The sequence below is a fragment of the Micromys minutus genome (genome assembly GCF_963924665.1).
Source record: "Micromys minutus genome assembly, chromosome: 8".
Taxonomy (NCBI): Eukaryota; Metazoa; Chordata; class Mammalia; order Rodentia; family Muridae; genus Micromys; species Micromys minutus.
Genome location: NC_137977.1, coordinates 43009758 through 43029331, shown reverse-complemented (window position 1 = coordinate 43029331; position 19574 = coordinate 43009758). Strand labels below are relative to the sequence as shown.

At 40.2% G+C, this 19574-nt stretch overlaps 1 protein-coding gene across 1 annotated transcript in view; it reads right to left on the bottom strand.

Moving 5' to 3' along the window:
- Positions 1 to 19574, bottom strand: part of MEGF10 (multiple EGF like domains 10) — a gene marked incomplete at its 3' end in the record, with an annotated part of 152035 nt that overhangs the window by 109153 nt on the left and 23308 nt on the right. The window contains exon 2 of the mRNA XM_080920011.1: positions 98 to 230. Within this exon, the coding sequence (XP_080776137.1) occupies positions 98 to 213 (116 nt within the window). The 5' untranslated portion in view covers positions 214 to 230. The remainder of the gene's footprint in view (positions 1 to 97; positions 231 to 19574) is intronic.

Genomic DNA, 19574 nt, shown 5'->3' with positions numbered 1-19574 from the left:
AAAGTTATTTCAAAATGTTTTCTCAGACTCAGACTCTATGCATCAGGCCTGTGATGAGAATGGGAAAGAATGAGCTGGCCACTCTGGGGACAGTTACCTTTCCCAGTGGCTGCATACATTGGGGTCTTCCAGGTTCAGTGAGGATGCTGCCCTCAGCCAGTGGCAAAGCAGTGAGCAGAACAGGGCCAGGCATGAGCTTGAGGAAATAGCCATTTTCTCTGATGAACAATCTGCAGGAAGAAAGACAATAAAGTAGCATTAAAATCACCAGACAGAATTGTTTTCAGTGGATCAGGGGAACTTGCTAGTTGCCGCTGGGGTGGTGGGTCACCGGATTTCTTATACCAGGAGAGAGAAGGCCATTCCTCGTGCTATGCAGGGGGCCAGCCATTTTGTAAGTGTCTAAAGTGCTCATCGTTAACTGCCACCATGATAAAGGTTCTTCTGATCCATGCCAGCTAACATTAAAGAAACCTGCCAGAGTAACACAGATTCTTCTGCGAGGCAAATTTCCTTCTGGAAGAAGAGGGCCCACAGAGGGATCTGGCCTCATTTGTCCCCAAGAAATCATAATAAAACAGAAACTCCTTTGAGTATAGAGAAAGGCACCTCAGACTCAGGATGAGATTCGTAAAGCAATTTATTCCACAAGCATGGAGCACCACTCAAACCTAGGCATGACAGAAATATAGATATCTAAAAAATGCACAATTTTTACCTACTCCTTTCCTGCCCATTGAGACACTTAGTGACATGTTACTTCATAGAATGCTCCAGTTTTTCCATCTTTCAAATGAAAATTAAATCAACTTTCTGTTTTGCATTTTTTATAATTTTATTTATTTACATTCTAAATGATGTCCTTCTTTCCCATTCCCCCTCCCCTTCACCTCAATTCAACTCTCTTATAGTAGTTTCAAAACCACAGATGCCCGAAGAAAATGCAAAGCTGTTTGAACATTAGTGTTAGATAAATCGAAGCACAAGACTATGGTAGAAAAATATTAGAAGGTATGGAAAACAGTGAAGCTGGCAGGGGCAGAAGGAGAAGACAGAAGGTCCAAGCAAGGGGTCCAGAGGTGAAGGAGCGCTGGGTGCATTCAGAGAGCTCAACTAACCCTTGTAGGAGAAAGGCAACACGAGAAGAGTCTGTGGACATACCACAGTCCTTTTGTAAGGTACAGTAAAGTATGGGGTTTTAACCAAGTACAACAAGGTGCTCACTCATTACATCTACAAGAAAGTCAGGTGATACCTAGTAGCATACCAAAATGCAAGCTGACCTCCATTACAGAGGCCATCATGATATCCTGGCTCTTCTCATCCCACCCCCTACCCCAAACTTCTGTAGTTCACGGGCTTCCCTTCCCACAGTGTCTCATTCCCATATAACCCTGCTATCTTGGCCATGTGTTTTCTTGGAGGACTCTCTTGATTTTCTCTCTTGTCCCCATCTCTTGGTCTCCTTTGTCTGTGCACACTGTCTTCTCTTCCTCTCTAGCTCTCTCTTACTTCCCTCTCCTCTCACAGTGTAGTTTAATCTGCTAGCCATGTTTAGTCTACTACCTTCTCTCCCTGCTCTGAACTTCCAGATGCTTCTGGTGTGCTCTCCCTCATATCTACAATACAAACCTTCCCATCAACCACACCTAAGATCAACCACGTCCCCAATTTACACACAGTTAAAGTGTGTAAAAAAAGGTAATGTTGTCTACATCTGTCAAGAGGGAAAATAGAGCATCAGGAGTGAGCTAGGCAGCAACATTGGTGACCAGGGACTCTGAAAATGCTAAAACAAATGGTGTTAGGATTTAGTGGCAGAAGTACCTTGGCAGGTTGGGGCCAAGGTGTGTCCCTAAGAGATCACACCATGCAACAGATCTCACATAAGAGGTTTGTTAGGGGACAGAGGTTGGTGAAAGAGTATCTCTGAGTGGGGACACAAGACAGATATAGAGACAAATAGAGAGACCAAGAGACAGAGAGAACAAGAGAGACTGTAATGTCAGGAGGGACCAACTCCTAGGGACAGTGGAAATATACCATCCTTGCTGCAGTGGGTGACAGTGTGTCTGTTGTCTGATAGCACTGAGTCCCTGAAGAACAGCCTGGTGAAGTGACTGATTTCTAACAGACAGAATCAGTATGTCCTGGCCACTGAATGCAGGAATAATTTAGGTGAAAGACTTGGGATTTGGCCCTAGAGATTTGGTCAGCCTATCACTGGGTTCAGCTTGGATGTCATAAGATTGAGCCTCCTCTTAGGCTTTCATGCAAAGCCACTGCTGAACATTTATCAACACCCACTATGTGCAGAGACTACACCAGGCATGTGTTCTTCAGAGTTGTAATGATATGCAATAGGAAAACACACACACTTTCTCACTCACTAGATCTCAACACAAAAGGCCTCAGTAGCACACTGTCTTCAATACACCATGGGACTGGACAAGGAACTAGAAATAACTGGCCCATTTACAAATTACGAGTAAAATAATCATTGCCTTGCCTGTGGAAAACTATCAACAACAGAAAAAATTGTCTGAGCAAGGCAGTCCTATTCTGGAAGAGAACTGGAATCTGAAGAAATGATACTAATGTTGCAAACCACAAAAAGTTTGTGGTTTGAAAAGATCACATAATGTTGTTATTGTGTATTTGTCTCGTTTGCTTTATTTTTCTGGGGGCTGTATCTGGGGTTTCACATATGCTAGGTCAGGGCTCTGTCCCTACAGTACACTCCCAAATTTTGAAATTCTTGTGACAGGCTCTTATTGATTTGCCTAGGTAGTCTTGACCTAACTCTGAAGCCCATGAAGGCCTTGAACTTGCATCCTACCTGCCGTAGTCTCTCAAGTAGTTGAACATACAGGCTTGAGTCCTTGGGGCTGATAATAATACTTTGAGATATATAGATGATAGATAGATAGATAGATAGATAGATAGATAGATAGATAGATGATAGATAGGTAGGTAGGTAGGTAGGTAGGTAGGTAGATAGATAGATAGATAGATAGATAGATAGATAGATAGATAGATAGATAGATAGATAGACATAGATGAGAGATGATAAATAGATGATAGATAGATAGATGATAGATAATAAATAGATAGATAGATAGATAGATAGATAGATAGATAGATAGATAGCAACAATAACAGAAAAATCCTTAAGATATAATAAAATCTTCAGATTCAGTTCAGAGCAAATGAGAAAATATTAAATTCTTCAATATTATGACTGGGTACAAGAACAAATGTTTTAAATATTTCATAGCAAGTTATTCAGCTACAAATCTGTAAAAGAGAAAATCTAGGGGAAGTGTGATGTAAAGATGAATAAAAACATCATGAATCTTCAGGATAATTAAAACACAGGATAGACTGTAAAATCTTTTAAAGGGATAGCCATTAAATAATTCCAATATTTGAAGCACAATTAAGTAGCTAAGCTATGACTTATGGATCGCTGCAGATTAATGATATTTTTCAGTTTCTCATTATGGGCTGACTATCGTAAGAGAAGCTCTGCTACAGATAACAGGATGGTAAATTGGCTCATGATGAACAATACAGCAACCATTTCCTCTCAGCCACAACACACAGCACTAGGCCTGTATGCCAATGACTTGACAGGAAGCAGGGGCTCTGATTGTCCCCCAGCTGAAGACATATACCATGTGGTTAGTGTTTCCCTTGCCTACCAAAAAGAAGAAAACCTGGAGTCTAGTTGGCTGTAACAAACCAGCAGAAAGGCTCTCTCCCCACCCTCTAGCTTCTCTTTGTCAGGATGTGTTCATTCCCTTCAAGATGTGTGAGATATACACATTTACTTCCATGTTTCCCTCAAAGACAAAGTGAAGGCTGGTTAACGGTAATCTGCCAACAACTCATACACAATTCCCCCAAATTGGGAAGTTTGGTTCCTGAGCCACCATTTCAAATCAAACCATCCATTTACCAATTAGAAATGTTTAGTCTGTAGAGTTAGAAATTGCTTCACACTAACTGAACTGCCAAAAAAAAAAAAAAAAAAAAAAAAAAAAGAGAGAGAGAGAGAGAGAGAAAGAGAGAGAGAGGCTTTATGTGTTCCCTTTTAATGTAAAACTTGTGTCACGAATAGTCCAGTTTCTCTCCTTTGCATGTGAGGCAAATAATCTCTGGCAGAGGCTGGCCAACAAGGCAGAATGTGGTCACCTCCTTCTTGCTTTGGTCTTTTTTGTTGGAGTTTGTTGTTGTTTATGTGTGTGTGCATAGCGGTACAGGGATGTGTGCATAGGAGGGTGTTTGTGTGTGCGTGTGTGTGTGCATGTGCAGGTACGTGTGCATATGTGTGGGTAGCTACAGGTCACCTTCAATTGTCCTTCTTTAGGAGACTTCTGTCTTGTTTTTACAGAGTCTTTCACTATGAGTCAGCTAGGCTGACCTGCTGGCCTGAGAGCGCTAGGGATGGATCTGCCTGCCTCTGCCTCCCCAAAGCTGGCATTATAAGCAAGCACCATCTTGGTTTTTTACCACAGTGCTGGGATTGTTGGGTCTATGCAGGCAATAAGCACTTTGCCAATCAAGCCATTGCCTCAGCTGCTCCTTACTTTTAACATTTAGCACTCATAGCTGTTTAAGGGCAGGTTGTAGGGAACATTAGTAAAAAGGAAAGATCAGTGCATTGAATGTTTTATATGTTGGCACAGCCAAGTGTGGTGGTACATGCCTTTAGTCCCAGTCCTCAGGAGGCAGAGGAAAGCAGAGCTCTGAGTTCAAGGCCAGCCTGATCAACAAATTGAGTTCCAAGACCACTGGAGCTATACTGAGAAACCCCGTCTCAAAAAACAAAAACAAACCAACAACAAAAAATATCACATTAATTATCTAAAATGATTAAAAACAAAATACATCTTTAAAAATGGTATCACAAAAACACTACATGTGAGTTTATTAGGACAAAAATATATAAAAGTGAAATATAACTGATTTCTAGAATAGTCTATGTCCTAGATTACAGTTTCTAAAGCCAGAGCGATTGCTGGCTCCAGATACAGGAGCCACAGAAGTGCACGTAGCTGGTTAAAACTGTTTGAGGGGATCACTCAAATATTTTGTGTGCAGTGAGGAGAGAAGATATTTCCATGAGTATGCTAATACACTATAGATTACTATAGAAACAAGACTTCACTGTAGTCAGAAACATAGCTTGACCTTTTGTTTGAACTTGTTTACTGAAGGTACTGATCCTCAACCTGAATAAGATGTTAATAAAACATTGTTATTTTATTTAAAATACAAAAATATTTTGTTTAGAATACAGAACATTTCTGTATTTTATGCATCTCTGTCTATGGATTTAGGGATGAGTATGGGCACCTTTTTTTTTTGCCCTTTGTGTCTCTTTTGAAGGAGGAAATGTTCAATACATTTTCTCCTTATTCTTTTCTATTTGGTGTCACTTCCTTATATTAAAAATTTCCAATAATTTCTCTTTCAAAGTTGAAAAATATTTAAGGAAGGCGTTAGTTTCATTGACAGGGGCAACAAAGTGTTGAGTTTCTTCACTGAAGTAGATATTTTTTAACATCTTTAAAACTCTAAATTGAGTGTTAAGTTACCCCCATCCTCTTAGCCTTCATGTTCAAATAACTTTCTTTAAGGATTCCATTTGACAAAATTTTAAATGTAGAAGAAAAAAATGATAAGTCATTTGCATGAACCCCTGCTGTCAAACTTGATTGCATCCCAGATCATTGGCTTAATTATTCTGGAAAAAATCAAAACAGAAAATCAGTTCAGCTGATTAGCATTGCCGAAACACCGTGGTTAGGACGAGGAATCCGACTGCGGGGTTAACTCTTGATGCTTCCCTTGTTCAAACACAGAAGCCCCTTGTAAATAATCAGGGTGAATAAACTTCGTACACTGAATAAGTGTGGGTTCTAATAATAGGCAGTGTTTCTTTATCAGTATGCTAAGGAGAAATAAGTAACGGGGCGTTGACTTACTAATTTATTTTTGTAACAACAGAGGAATACATGATTCCAGATAAGCCTTTCTGGCTGTAAAATCTATTACCACTGTAAAAGCAATGAGCTTGTATATAGAAATGACTTGGATGCTCTCACACCAAGCTTATCTGTCCCTGAAGTAATTTCTTGATTGAGTATGGACATTTCCTCGCCATCACTTTCTTTCTTCTTCTGGATGCTAAGAGCCCCCCATTTCCCTCAGCTTTTCTACTGTTTCCTTTACGAATAATCTGCTGTGAGGTCTCATGTGGTTCAGATGGAGACTCGCTGTGTCTCTCATGGCCTATGAGCCTGTGGACAGAGTACCCACAGGGCAGCTTCCCTCTGTTGATACCAAGCCAGTAGTGTCTGCTGCTTATCCTGAAAACAAGTGCAGATGAGGACCTCTGTGGAAAGACACCTGTGTGGGTGAAAAGGAACAGACAACATGACTCGCTGTCATGGGCTATGTTTCCACCCTCCAAGATTAATCAACACAATGGAAGGAGATGATTATCTAGGCTCATGGTTTTAGAGGGTTCTGTTAGCCTTGTTGCTCTGGACATCCAGTGACACTTGTCATGGCTGGGACACGTGGTGGAGGCTACTCACTCACTTCAGAGTGGTGTGTTTAAATGAGAAAGAGTCAGGGTCCAACATCCCTCTCCAGGACATACCCCTGAAAGGTTCTGTCATCTTAGCGGTGTCGCCTTTAGGATAAGCCTTTAAGACACAGGCCTTCGGGAACATTTAAGGTCTAAACAAAGCTAGTTTATGCTAACAGCATATTCTTTTGCCCAAGATGGACACTCTTAAGTTTTGCATTTGTATGTCTATTTCTTTGTTTCTTCTTTGTGCGTCAGTGTGTGTGTGTGTGTGTGTGTGTGTGTGTGTGTGTGTGTGTGTAGGGGGTTACTTGTATTAGCTTGCTCGGATCAAAGCCTGTAACATAGCATAGATACTCTAAATAAGACTGAGTTCTGTAGTAGTCACACAGTCCACTAGCATGCTTGGGAGAAGGGCAGCTAAATGTTTACAACTACCAATATCAGTAAAAAGAAGTCATTATGTAGCCGACCCAATTTTATAAACATAATTAAGTAACATGTCCCCTGAAGCCCCTACATATAGTACAAAAAAGTATTTAATCATGGTTTCAGTATTTCTTGGAAATTTTAAACAAGACAGGATAAGGAGCTGAAGACACCAGGCGTGCAGCTAACAACCCACACAGAAAATGCCACAAACTGACCAGCACAACCTGATGCAGGCTGTGGTTATGACAGAAATAGGCTGTTATGGGAACTGAGGGCTACATCACCAGCTATTTATCCAGCCAAACCCACAATTAAGGGACAGTTTGGAGAAGGTCCTGGTGGCCCACCAACTGTCAACATTAGGAAGCCCTCTTCAACATCCCTAGGAATACCTCCACTCACAATATATGGGCAAATTCATAACATTCATTTTATAACCATATGCAGGAAAGTATAAAAACACAAGAAAGTATAAAGACTTTCTTGTGACCTGTAAGAAAGGTGACCCTTGGAACTTCAAATTCGTTAAAGAGGAAAGTGATAAGAAGTATATGGCTATTTGTCAAACAAATCAATTTAGAAATGGCTTTTCAGAACTTTAAAGGGAATATAAATCAATGTAAGCTGTGAAGGGTCATGAAAGAGGTAAAATTGAACGTGAGCTCTAGAAATAAGACACTAGGGATCCTCGCACACAGTCTTGCTGACTCTGGGGTGGGTCTATTACATCCCTAGGGAAGCTCTGAGATTAAATGTCTCTTGTGAACACCAAGCAACAAAAGCAGAGCAGAGTCAACTGAAACTGTCTTCAGTGTCACACCCAACAAAAGATCCTTTGGATAGATGAAAAGCTCAGGATTGGTCACAGGGCAAAGAGAAAGGTGTGAGTGCATCCTCGGGGTATAAAGCACAGGTTTTATAAGAGATTTGTAGAATGCTGGGTGGTGAACAGCTTCAAGATTACCAGTTCCCGTCATTCTGTTTAGGTCTAACTCAAAGTCTTTGAGCGAGAGCATTTTTCAAAGAACAAGGCGTTTGGGAAATCAATGGATTGCATGAGCAAACCTGACCAAGGGAGCAAATCCTGCAGAAGCTGGGAATGCATGATGTTTTCTATAAGTCAGTGTGAGGTGAAATGGTCTTCCTGGAAAAGCCTCCAGGAGAAAAGTAACGCATCATCATGGCCAACAGAAATGGTGAAGTTACAGACAATATTACAGAGAGTTTTAAGGTTTTAACCATTCTAAGACCTGGTTATATGTTTTTTACGATTCAGTCTATCTCATGCTAACAAATACATCTCTTCTCTATTAAAAAGAGGAATTTTCAGATTTAACGCCTCATTCCGGAATCTAGTAAACAAAATGGAACTGATCTTCTTGCACTTCTCATGATCTGACATACCTCACTGACCTTCCCACCCATTCTTCTCAACTGGAGTCACTGAGAAGTTATTTTCACACAGTAAAGAAAGAATAATCTCTTCTGTCCCTTTATAAAGTTGACTCTTTCTCTTTCAACTGTGATCTGCTAACTGTAACCACACCCTGTTGTTATAGACACTCTCCCCAAAACACACACACACACACACACACACACACACACACACACACACGGATGGACAGACAGACAGAGACAGAGACAGACAAGGAGAGAGAAGGAGGGAGGGAGAGAGGGAGGGAGAAAAGGGAGATTATATAATCAATATCCCATTGTAACAAAATATAGGCCATAAAGCACTATACTTTCATCTTGCTTCCTGGATTTCAGTTCCTTGAGAAACCAGTGGTCTCACCTTTAGGACAATCATGGTGCCTGGAGAAACATTGACATGGTAAGGAATGTGGAACAGACCCTCACATCTTAGCACAACTACTCCATAATGGGAATACTATTCAGGTCATAAAACTCAACATGTACACAGCACCACCTGCCAAAATGAAAACAAAGACCTAGTCCATCAAAGCCCACAGCTCTGGGAACGTCTCTAATCTACTAACCTTATTTTATGGCTTCTGTAGTTCTGCTTCAGGCTAACTGTTCTTGTTAACAGAGGTATGGCAATCTAAAACATAGTTTTTGTGTTTAAAAACTCATCCTGAGGATAGCTCAGGGCTACACTGGGATCCCCAACACCCCATGTTTTCACTGACCAACTAATAAAGACTTTCTATTGGCTTAAAGTCATGTGTGAGCAGTCTTCTCTGGTGGATACAGTGCAACAGAATGGAGGCCTCCTACAGAGAGCAGCTGGAGTATTCACCCAGGATGTGAAAGCCCCTTTGGGCCCTCACATGACTATTGTCCCTGCCAACTTACTGACTACAACATCATGAGACCCTGAACCAGAACTGCCAGCTCAGCTGCCCCCAGAGTCCTGGCCCTTAGAAGCTAGGGAGGAGGTCATAGATGTTTGTTATTTTAAGTCACTGACTTTGAGGTAATGTTATGATGCAAGAACAACCAATATGACCATCTTTAAGTATTTCTATACTAAAATCCTATGTCTTGTGTCCACGATACTTTGAAACAATGCCCACCATGTTGCCAGCAACTTTAGTAGCAAACAGAAGAAACTACTGGTGATGGTACTGAAATGTTACCCTATATTCTAACTCCTGGCAAAAGCCCACCATCTTCTAATTATTATCTCTCATTTTGTGCCTACCAGGATGACCTCACCAATGACTGTGTTTTGAGGCACATCTGCTGTTTTTTTTTCTTTCATGCAAAGCACTGTCCCAAATTACCCAGCTATTGAACTTTAACAATTTAATATGTATTGATAGAAAAACTGACCCAACTTAGAATAACTTGGACAATTTTTCTACTAGAGGTTATTTATAAGACACTGAATAATGGATTTCGGTGTTTTAAGATCAAAGTAATCTTTCTTTCATTTTCCTCAATTTGAAACAATTATTATCATTAGCATTAATATCCCTTGGTTGAGCAATATATAAAACTTTGAATAGTAGGGGATTTTTTTGATACCCCATTTTAAGCAATGAACAGATCATTCTTACAAAAGAAAAAGTTACATTGTATCCTTGAGCAAATGGACTTTTCCCGTACCTCTACAGCATCCATCCAGAATACATGTTGCTCCTAGCAGCACATGGAACATTCTCTAGATAGACCAGAGGCTAGACCAAAAATCACGTATCCAAGTTTTTAAAGCTGAAATCATTGACTAGAGACACAACTCAATGGGAAAGGGCTTTCCTGTCTTGTATGAAGCTTGATTCTAGCACTAAAAGGAAATAAATCAATTTATAGTATCTTCTCTGAAAATGCAAGAGCTAAAAGTAAAAATGCTTTTTAAGTATTCAGCCCATTCTCGACACACAGAAAAACTAAGAAGAAAGTTCTAAAACCATCAAAAATGTAGCTGGTCAGAGTGTTAATCTCAGCACTCAGGAGGCAGAGGCAGGCAGATCTCTGTGACATCAAGGCCAGCCCAGGAATGCTGGCGCTACATAGTGAGACTGTCTCCACAAAGGAAAACAAAAACATAAAAAGATGTCAGATACACAAGTTATCATTGTGTATCATTAGGAAAAGTGGAGAAATGGTAGAAGAAAAATACAATAAAAAATTAGAGCTGAAACTAAGAAGATTACTTTTAATATTTTAATGTTAATATTAATAGAGTATTAGTTTTAATAACACAAAAATGAAACAAAGATCTGTTTTTTCTTTTTACAAGATTCAAAATTCACAGGCTTTTAGGTAGACCAAGAAAAAGACAATTTAGATAGGAAGGAGGGTTTTTAAGTAGAGTAATTATAACAGACACCAGCGAAATCAGAGGACCACTGTGAATGATCACATGCTGACAAATTTTCTGACGGAGGAGACACAAGATTTCTAGGGATAAACATCCTGCAAAGATGCAAGACTGTTTAATTATACCATTCAAGCAAGGTGTACTACATCACAAAAATACACATCAGCCGAGTGAATTAAAAGTGTATGGTCATCTTAATAAGATATAGAAGAAACCTTTAATGAAATTTGGCATCTCTTTATAATAAACTCTCGGAGCAAATTAGGTACACACACACACACACACACACACACACACACACACACACAGATACTTCAAAATAACAAAAGCCAGATACAGTAAGTTCGTATTTAATCATGTACTGAAGGGGGAAAGTTGGAGGTTTCTTCATCTGTACATAGACCAAAGGAATACAGCAGAGAGAGTAGTAGTAACCGTTACCTACAACTACAACACACCCAGACCAATCATGAAAGTGCAATGACCTGCACGGGAGAAAAGGATGCTCTATGAATACAGGTGCTGGGGAAATGATATGCTCATGTGCAGAGGAGGGAACCAGACTCCCATGCCTCCCCAGTTAACAGACACGGCAAGGATGAGTTAGACAGAAGGCCTGGGAAAAGATGACGTGAGACAAAGAGTATAAAACTCCCAGAAGAAGACACCAGGCAATTGCTTCATCCAGGATGCTGAAATCAGCAAGGACTTTTTTGTTTTGTTTTGTTTTGTTTTGTTTTGACAAGTCCCTAACAGTTACAGTAAATAAAAGAAAGCCTTACTGGGGCCCCATTAATATCTGGGTGGAAAAACCAAGTCCCCAAGAGAACACAATCCATCAAAATCACAGTGTTAGTTTATGGGAACAATGCAATGGAACCCAGAGCCTGGGTTCTACCAACTTGTAGTTTTGTCACCGGCCCATTAGGAGAAATAATTCTAAACCAACAGCCTTTGCACTACAACATCAAATGCTCCATCAACTCCGTTAAAAGTCTGCCTCCACAAGTGACTAAGCTACCAACTGCTCTAAGATAGAGAATTAAGCAGTACACACAGTATCCCCACATTTATGCCATACAGATGTCAGAAGTAACTCATGACATTGGTGACTCAACAGCCATTCTTCCCCAAGGACACAGCGCTGAGCCACTAACCCTGACCAGGATGCAGAATGACCACAGGTATCTCTTGCTTTAGGCATCACAGAAAGAGGCTCGGTAATTTAACCAGGGTGGCTTTAAAACCACATGTTCAGGCAGAATGTGGATAGACAGCTGAGGAAGGGTGGTGTGGGTGGAAGAAGGTCATTATTCAAAGCTGTGTCTGGTCAGGATTTGAGGAGAAAATCTGGTCCGCTTCCATTCCATGGCTTCCTCTCCAAATACATATACATGCAAATATAAAAAGCCACAGCCCAAACCCCAGCTTGAGGGCTCTGAAAATAAAGCTTTGTCTGAGGAGATAGAGTGGCCACAAGCTGAATCATCACCACTTCCTGTAGTGTCCAGACAGACCCTTTATTCAAGAGTTGACCCTGTCTGACCCTGAGTAATAGTCAGGAAGCAATATCACCCTGACAGGAAAATTAAGAGCCATTTTCCATGACACTTCCTTCATTCATATTGTCTGTAATTCTCACTTCTGATTGCCCTGTGATACCCAATTTGTCCCCCTGTGTATTTGCGGTACACTATGGGATCTGGCTTGGCAGAGATGGGAGGAGAGAGGAATGGATCACAGTCTAGCCAGGTTCAACATTCAACTCACTTCTGGCAAGCCATGAGCTCCTTCTTCATGTCCTTTGCAGAAACATCAGTCCTGCTACACAGCGTGGGCAGTAGGCAAATTTATGAAAGGTGTATTTTTCTTTTGCCATTTTGAAAAGCATTATTTGTTTTTGCTTTGTGTGTATGAGTTTGAATTTTTCGGTTGCTATATGTATGTCTGGTGTCCAGAGAACTAGGGATGTAAAGGGTTGTGAGCTGCCAGGTGGGTGCTAGGAACCAAACCAGGGCCCTGTGCAAGAATAGCAAGTTCTCTTAACGACTGAGCCATCTCTCCAGCCAAGATTCATGAGCCTCTGTATGAACATAATGAGAGAGCTGGTCCACTAGTCTGATTTTTAGGCAATAATGCTGTGGTCCAGGAGTTCAGTGTAAATGTGGCTAATGCTACCCTTAAATAAGTATGAATATAGATAGGCCTTAGGGTATTTATAAAAATGTAAGACTAAAATAATATTTGATAAGGAAACTTGTGAGCGTTCCTTTTTTCTCTATTACAACTTTATTTTAAAAAAGAGGAATACATATACAGACTTTTAAAGGCATTTTGGCATAACACTATATGAATATATTTTTGTCAGTACTTAATTCTTTTAGAGGTTTGATAGCATGCATTGAAATCCCACTAGTTACCATAAGCATAAAGTACATGTGGGACAGAACGTAACATGGAAACAGTCAGTTTTCTTGGTGAATATAGATTAAGCATAATGATCTTTGAATACCAAAAATTGCCACAAGGCTATATTCTTAGCTCTTGGATTAATGAATGTTCCTTTTTATTTTTGAGTTGATACTATGAAAAAAAAATTGTGTGTGTGCAATTTATGATCAAAGTAGCAGACAAGACATGGACTTGACAGGGGAGTTATTTATATTACTAGAAGGAACTTGTGGAAGAGAAACTGGATGGAGGAAGACGGGAAGGAGGGGGAGTGAGGGGGAAGAGGAGAGAAGGGGGGAAGGGGGAATGGGAAGTGGAGGGGGAGAGAAAAGGATGTGAAGGGAGGAGAGGAAGAGACAGAGGGGAGAGGAGAAGGGGGAGAGGAGGAGACCTGGAGGAATGGCAGAAGAAAAGAAGAGGGGGAAGAAAGGAAAGGGAAGGGAAGGGTAGGAAGGGAAGGGAAGGGAAGGGAAGGGAAGGGAAGGGAAGGAAGGAAGGAAGGAAGGAAGGAAGGAAGGAAGGCAGACAGGTTGGTTACTTCTGATTCATTGAAGCTGGGGAACCTATATCAAAGTGCCAACAGATTTGGTGTCTAGTGATAGCCTGTTCCCTGGTTCACAAAATGTTCCCTCCAGCTGTGTCCTCACATGCTGGGAGGGACATGCAACTCTCTGGGGTCATAATTGTTCTTTCTGAGTCGTTCCTGGTAGCACAGTATTTGCAGCAGTATCTAACACTGACCTTGACTAGTATAGATCCGCACTTCAGTAACTTCACCCAACAGCAATGTCTGAAAAGACCTTTATGGGACCCTAAAGAATTAGCAGTTTGTTAGTCTATAGCAGCTGGATGATGGCTCTGTCTCTTCCTGCATCTATCAAGGGGTTCAGAACCATCTTATAAAAAGGAAAGATTTGTTACAGTGACATATAGTAAAATATAGGCAAAAAGGAAAAAATTGTATGTATGTTTTATGGTGCTATATATTATACAAATATGAATAATAGATACATATAATTCTTTACATTACTAAGAGTAAAGCATAAAACCTTATGGAATTTTTATTTGAAGGTTTAACTTTTTAAATTACATTACTTAATATTGTATGAATGCATTCAACAACAACAACAAAACCAGACAGCTGTAACTTCCTCAAAAGGAACTTTTTAGTTGTGCATAGAACGGATGTGGCAGCGAGAGGACAACTTATAGGAGTTCCGGGAACTGAACTCAGGTTGTCAAGTTTAGCAGCAAGCAGTCTTACTCATTAACCTAGTAAGAATTAATTTTGTGAAGTAATCAAGATTTGGTCTTTGGTAAAAGTCAAATTATGGCTAGAATAAAAAAATATTTTGATGGGCCCCCCAAGAAAATGTAAACACTTGTACGTTATTCAAATAAGACAAACGTACTTTAATAGTAATGAAGCAACACCTGGTAGGTTAATGACAAAGCGATTGCAATTTTCATGGGAAAGAAAAAGAGAAACTTGGCTTTCAGTTAGATTCTGGAAACTACAGATCTGAATGACAAAAGCAAAGCGTTTGTGAGCCTCAGCTGTAGCTCCACTGGATGCAGGTTTTGAATCCATTGCCATCCCCCTCATCTCTGCCCCTATCCCCTTCAACTATCGCTCCTCCCTTTGCCTACACCATTAATTCTCACTTACATTTATTTAACTGTAAAATCTACCATAGCAGAACCTCACTTTTTCACACACAAGAAACTACAAGTCACCAAAAATGCTACCCCTCGCTGTGTGTTTCTTTCTGCGTTATAAAGAAGCATTCCGATAAACTCCAAGACTGTCATTCATTCAAGACTCTAAGTTCTATAATCATTTAATTTAAAAGGGGAAGATGAAGGTCTGAATTAAAACTGCACATAAAGAATATCTCACAGAATGCCTCTGGAGGATAAAAGGCTTCCTTAGAATACCTTCTTGCTCTCCTTGTGGTCTAGCCTGAGAGTCTCCTGGTCGGTTTGTATACCTTTCTAATTGTTTCAAACTCAAACCACCATGAGAGCTGCTGTCAACTTTTTGTTCTTTCTGTGATCATTTATTGTCTTGTTCTATACCTAGTTAGTAATACATCCAGTGCAGAAGTCAAAATATCCCTTGGTCTTTTTATTAGAAACTACCTAGTGGAGAAGAGGTCAGGGAAGGCATAACTAACAATTCCTATAAAACGTAGAATTTTATAAGCTCACCAAAAATACAGAAAAGGAAGAGTTTTAGTAGAAGCATGGACTGCTAGGCTAATCCTCCTCCTGGAAGACATAAAGTTTTATTTTACTTTCTTAGTTTAATTTTCTTCTGTTTCCCCTCCTCTAAATTTTTTTAAAGAAAAAGGCAGTGTTTGAAAATCTCTAGAACATAGACAATTTTCTGGGATTCCACCCTTGAAAATGTGTCATGTGATTTTTCAAGCATAGGCCAGTATACACAGTTCCCATTGTACTAAACAGGTGAGAAGCTGAAATCCTGAAACGCTCATCGAACTTTTCCCCAGTCTGTGATCTGTCTTTGGCTCAGTGATATGTTGTTCTTGGGGAAGTAAACCCAGAGGACCCCCCAACACAATATAAACTATTGCCATAGCTCTTGGGTGCCCACCAGAACTTAACAGCAATATCCTATCACTAAAAACACCACATACTTTGGTCATAGAAATGGAGAAATCAGAAGCCAGTATTGACTTGGAAGCTTCTTCCCTGCTGGATAGCTTTCATAATGCCAGAGGTTTTTTGCAAGTATTGGGGGAAAAAATCCTCAATAGTCTGACTCTGCTGTGAGTCTTGTGAGCCACAATAAGGATGAGCCTGAGGAGTTCTGTCCACCGGCATAACTGTGGCATCAATGGCATGGGAATAAACAACTGCTTTCTACAGAATTTAAGCCCATTCCAGTGGATAAATTTGTGCTCATTACTATAAACTCAGCCAAAAAAAAAAAAAAAAAAAAAAAAAAAAAAAAAACCTGTTAGGAAGATCATATACAAAGAAAACCTATTGAAATGATTGTGCTATATAGACATTTAAAATTGCCTTTAAATTTTTATCTTTATATCCATATAAAAGAAGGGATTGGGATAATGCCCTAAGCAGCACTCTCCACACCACCCTATATCATACCAGCCTCCACAACTTCAGGGCTCAGGGGACATCACACAGAAGACAGATCCTCAGAACTGAGGATGGGCAGGATTACTGTAAAATGGTGTCATCAGGGCATGAAACAGGTAAGACACTCATGGAGCCACTGTGGCGATGGTTATCTGTACAAGATCTGCTCAAGACTGGGCCTATCAACATGTCATTATGGAGAGGGAGAGGGATCCATGAGGCCTCATCCTTTCCCAAGGGAATATTGACAGCTAAGGGTGACTGAAGAAAGGGACATCACTTAATTTGGTGGTATATAACCACCAATAAGCTATTCATGCTACAGTAAATAACTTCCCAATCACATCATGCTGGAAACACACCATACACACACACACACACACACACACACACACACACACACACACACACACACACTGAAAACATAAAGACTTTGGGGGAAAAGGGTTTCAGCAGGGAAAGGATGGGTCATAGATAAAGGCGGGTTGAAAAGAACTAAAATTCATTATATACATGCATAAAACTGTCAACGAATTATTTAAAATTAGTTAATATGCAAAAGATCTCTAGTAGAATCAATTCATCCATTTTTTTCTGATACTTATACATTACTTGAGACTGGTAGTTAATTTGTGTGTGTGTGTGTGTGTGTGTGTGTGTGTGTGTGTTTTCTCTTATGTGCAGGTGCATGTACATATACATGCTCAAGGATGTATACCCTAAAGGACAACCTTTGGTATGGCTCCTCAGATACTGCCCCCTACATTTTGAGTCAAGGTCTCTCAGTGGACTCAATGATCTGCCTGCCCCTCCTCTATGCTAGGTTCTTTTCACTCATGTTTAGCGGTTTTTACATGGGTTTTGGGAATGCAACTCAAATCCCCATGCTTGCAGAAAAGCCCTTTCCAACTGAGCTCTCTCTCCAGCCTATGACGGTCATCTTTGACATAACCAGTTCCATTCCCTGCATCTCATGAAGCATTGCTGTCACATTGTGCAGGACAGTCAGTAGGGTACATTCTACACTTGACAGTTTATATGTGCCTAGGGACAAGAAAATCTGAGGGAGCTGAGTGGGACCCATGATTGAGAGAGCAGTATGCCAGAAGCCAAGGTAGCTTTGGGAAGGAACCGGCTCTGCCAGGAGGTGATTCAGGAGCACATAGTTACAATGTCTTCGTTCTGTGTCTATTTTATCTTAAAGAGACGTCTATGAACTTACAGAAATATTTTCCTTAACAATGGACATTGAACTAAAGTGTGACATGTACCAGTGCAGATCTTGCTAGTCACAGACAGATGAGTATAAAGACACCATTTTGAATAGGATCAAAGGAAAGATTTACTTTTCAACCACCCGGTAAGAGTGAGGACAGTACTTTTGCCTGACCCTTGCATTTCCACTATAGCACCTACAAGATTTCACTGTTTCATTTAACTTCTGTGTGTATAAGAATGATTTCAACTCAGTTGGAAAGATCTTATTTCATCCATGACTTATCTCATGTTCAACAAGAAGTATGTTTGACATCGATGAAATCAATGTTGTCTGAAAAAATAAAGTTAATAAAATAGGAATTACAAAAATCAAGTTTCAGATGAATGAGCAAGTATGAAGAGCATTAAACATAGTCATAACCTTTTATATGTACACACACATGCATTATAAAAATATAAAAACACTAAAGATCACTTTCTATTAATTGGATCAAATAAATGCTTTATGCACATGAAAATTAAAACTAAACCATAATTCTATTCTGAGCATCTGTTCCCAAAACCAGATTAGAAAACAAAATATAAAATGTAGTCAGCCAGAAATTATCCTGGAGATATCCTAAGAATGTAAATTTTGTATCTAGGAACAGGATAACGAGACAATAATTTTACAGAATTGAATGCATCACTATTCTGGGCTACAAGTAAATAAAACACCATCTTCACAATACACATATTGTTTCCAAATCTACCCTACCCAACCAAGCTATGTAGAAAGAGGTCAGAAAGAACCAGAAAGAACACTGCCCTCCCCAAGAGTTCCAAATTGTAGAACTGCCTCATAGTGGCTCTGGGAGGGCTCAAGAAAATGTTCCCAGCCAAAAACTCTTACTATTAAAGGCACACACTCTTTCTACCTGTCCCAAGTAATTACATTCTTAAATTAATTTCCCTTAATGATTCGACAGACTAGACTCATGTACATCATTTTCAAAGACAGCAAAACAGCCTTAATGAAGACACTTGCTTTTCAGTGCTGCCACAATCAAAGTCAGACCTTTTCAAATGTAATTAATTCTCCAGAGATAATTCTTCATATTAAAATATGGTAATTTGTGGTGGTTTCAGGTTATCTGAAACCTTTCTAAGATTGAATGCTAATGTTAATGTCTTGCTATAAGCTGTATAATTTGAACCTAATAGAGTAAGGCACATAAAAACTGAAATTGTCCATTTATATCCAAGGCTCTAATAGGAATCCAGCCATGCCTAGGAATCTACAGCAGGGTTTGGCATTGGAGCATGAGGTGAATCCAGGAAGAGCAAAACCATCCCAGTCTAAGGACTCTGACCTCTCACACCCCTCAGTATCCTTGACCGATAAGGGCTTCAGAAGGAAGTTCTTATGCGGGCTTCATTTTGATGACACCAGTGTGCCCAGTTCAAAAATGAATACAGCTAGAGGTTTAATGAGGCACTTTGTTAGTCTCTGAAATAAAATGGAAAAATAGACACTGCGTTCTTCAGGCTTAACTACTACATCTGTTATCAAGCACTTTACCGTGATTGACTGGAGTGTATGTCAGACACGGTGCCAAAATCTTCCCGGTGGAAGGAGCTTCTTGCTCCATCTGAATACCATCAGGCGCTGTCACAGCAGGACCCACATGGCATGCAGGCATGTGCAGAATGAAAGCAGTCTTTTCCTGGGGCCAGCTGACATGCAAGCTGGCCGGGGCTCGTATTCTGGGGTCTCCCCATCTCATGATCTCACTCACAGGTCTCTGGTGCCCACAGTTAAGAGATACAAGGTAAGAAGTGAGGCAGGGTGAGACCAGAAGTGGTTGAACGATGCATTTGTGAGATGCCTCCTTGCAGGCATTAAGATAAATGTTAGTGGGGAATGCCACAAGTTAAAAGCATTTCCTAGGGCCAGCTAGAAGGCTCAGTGGAGAA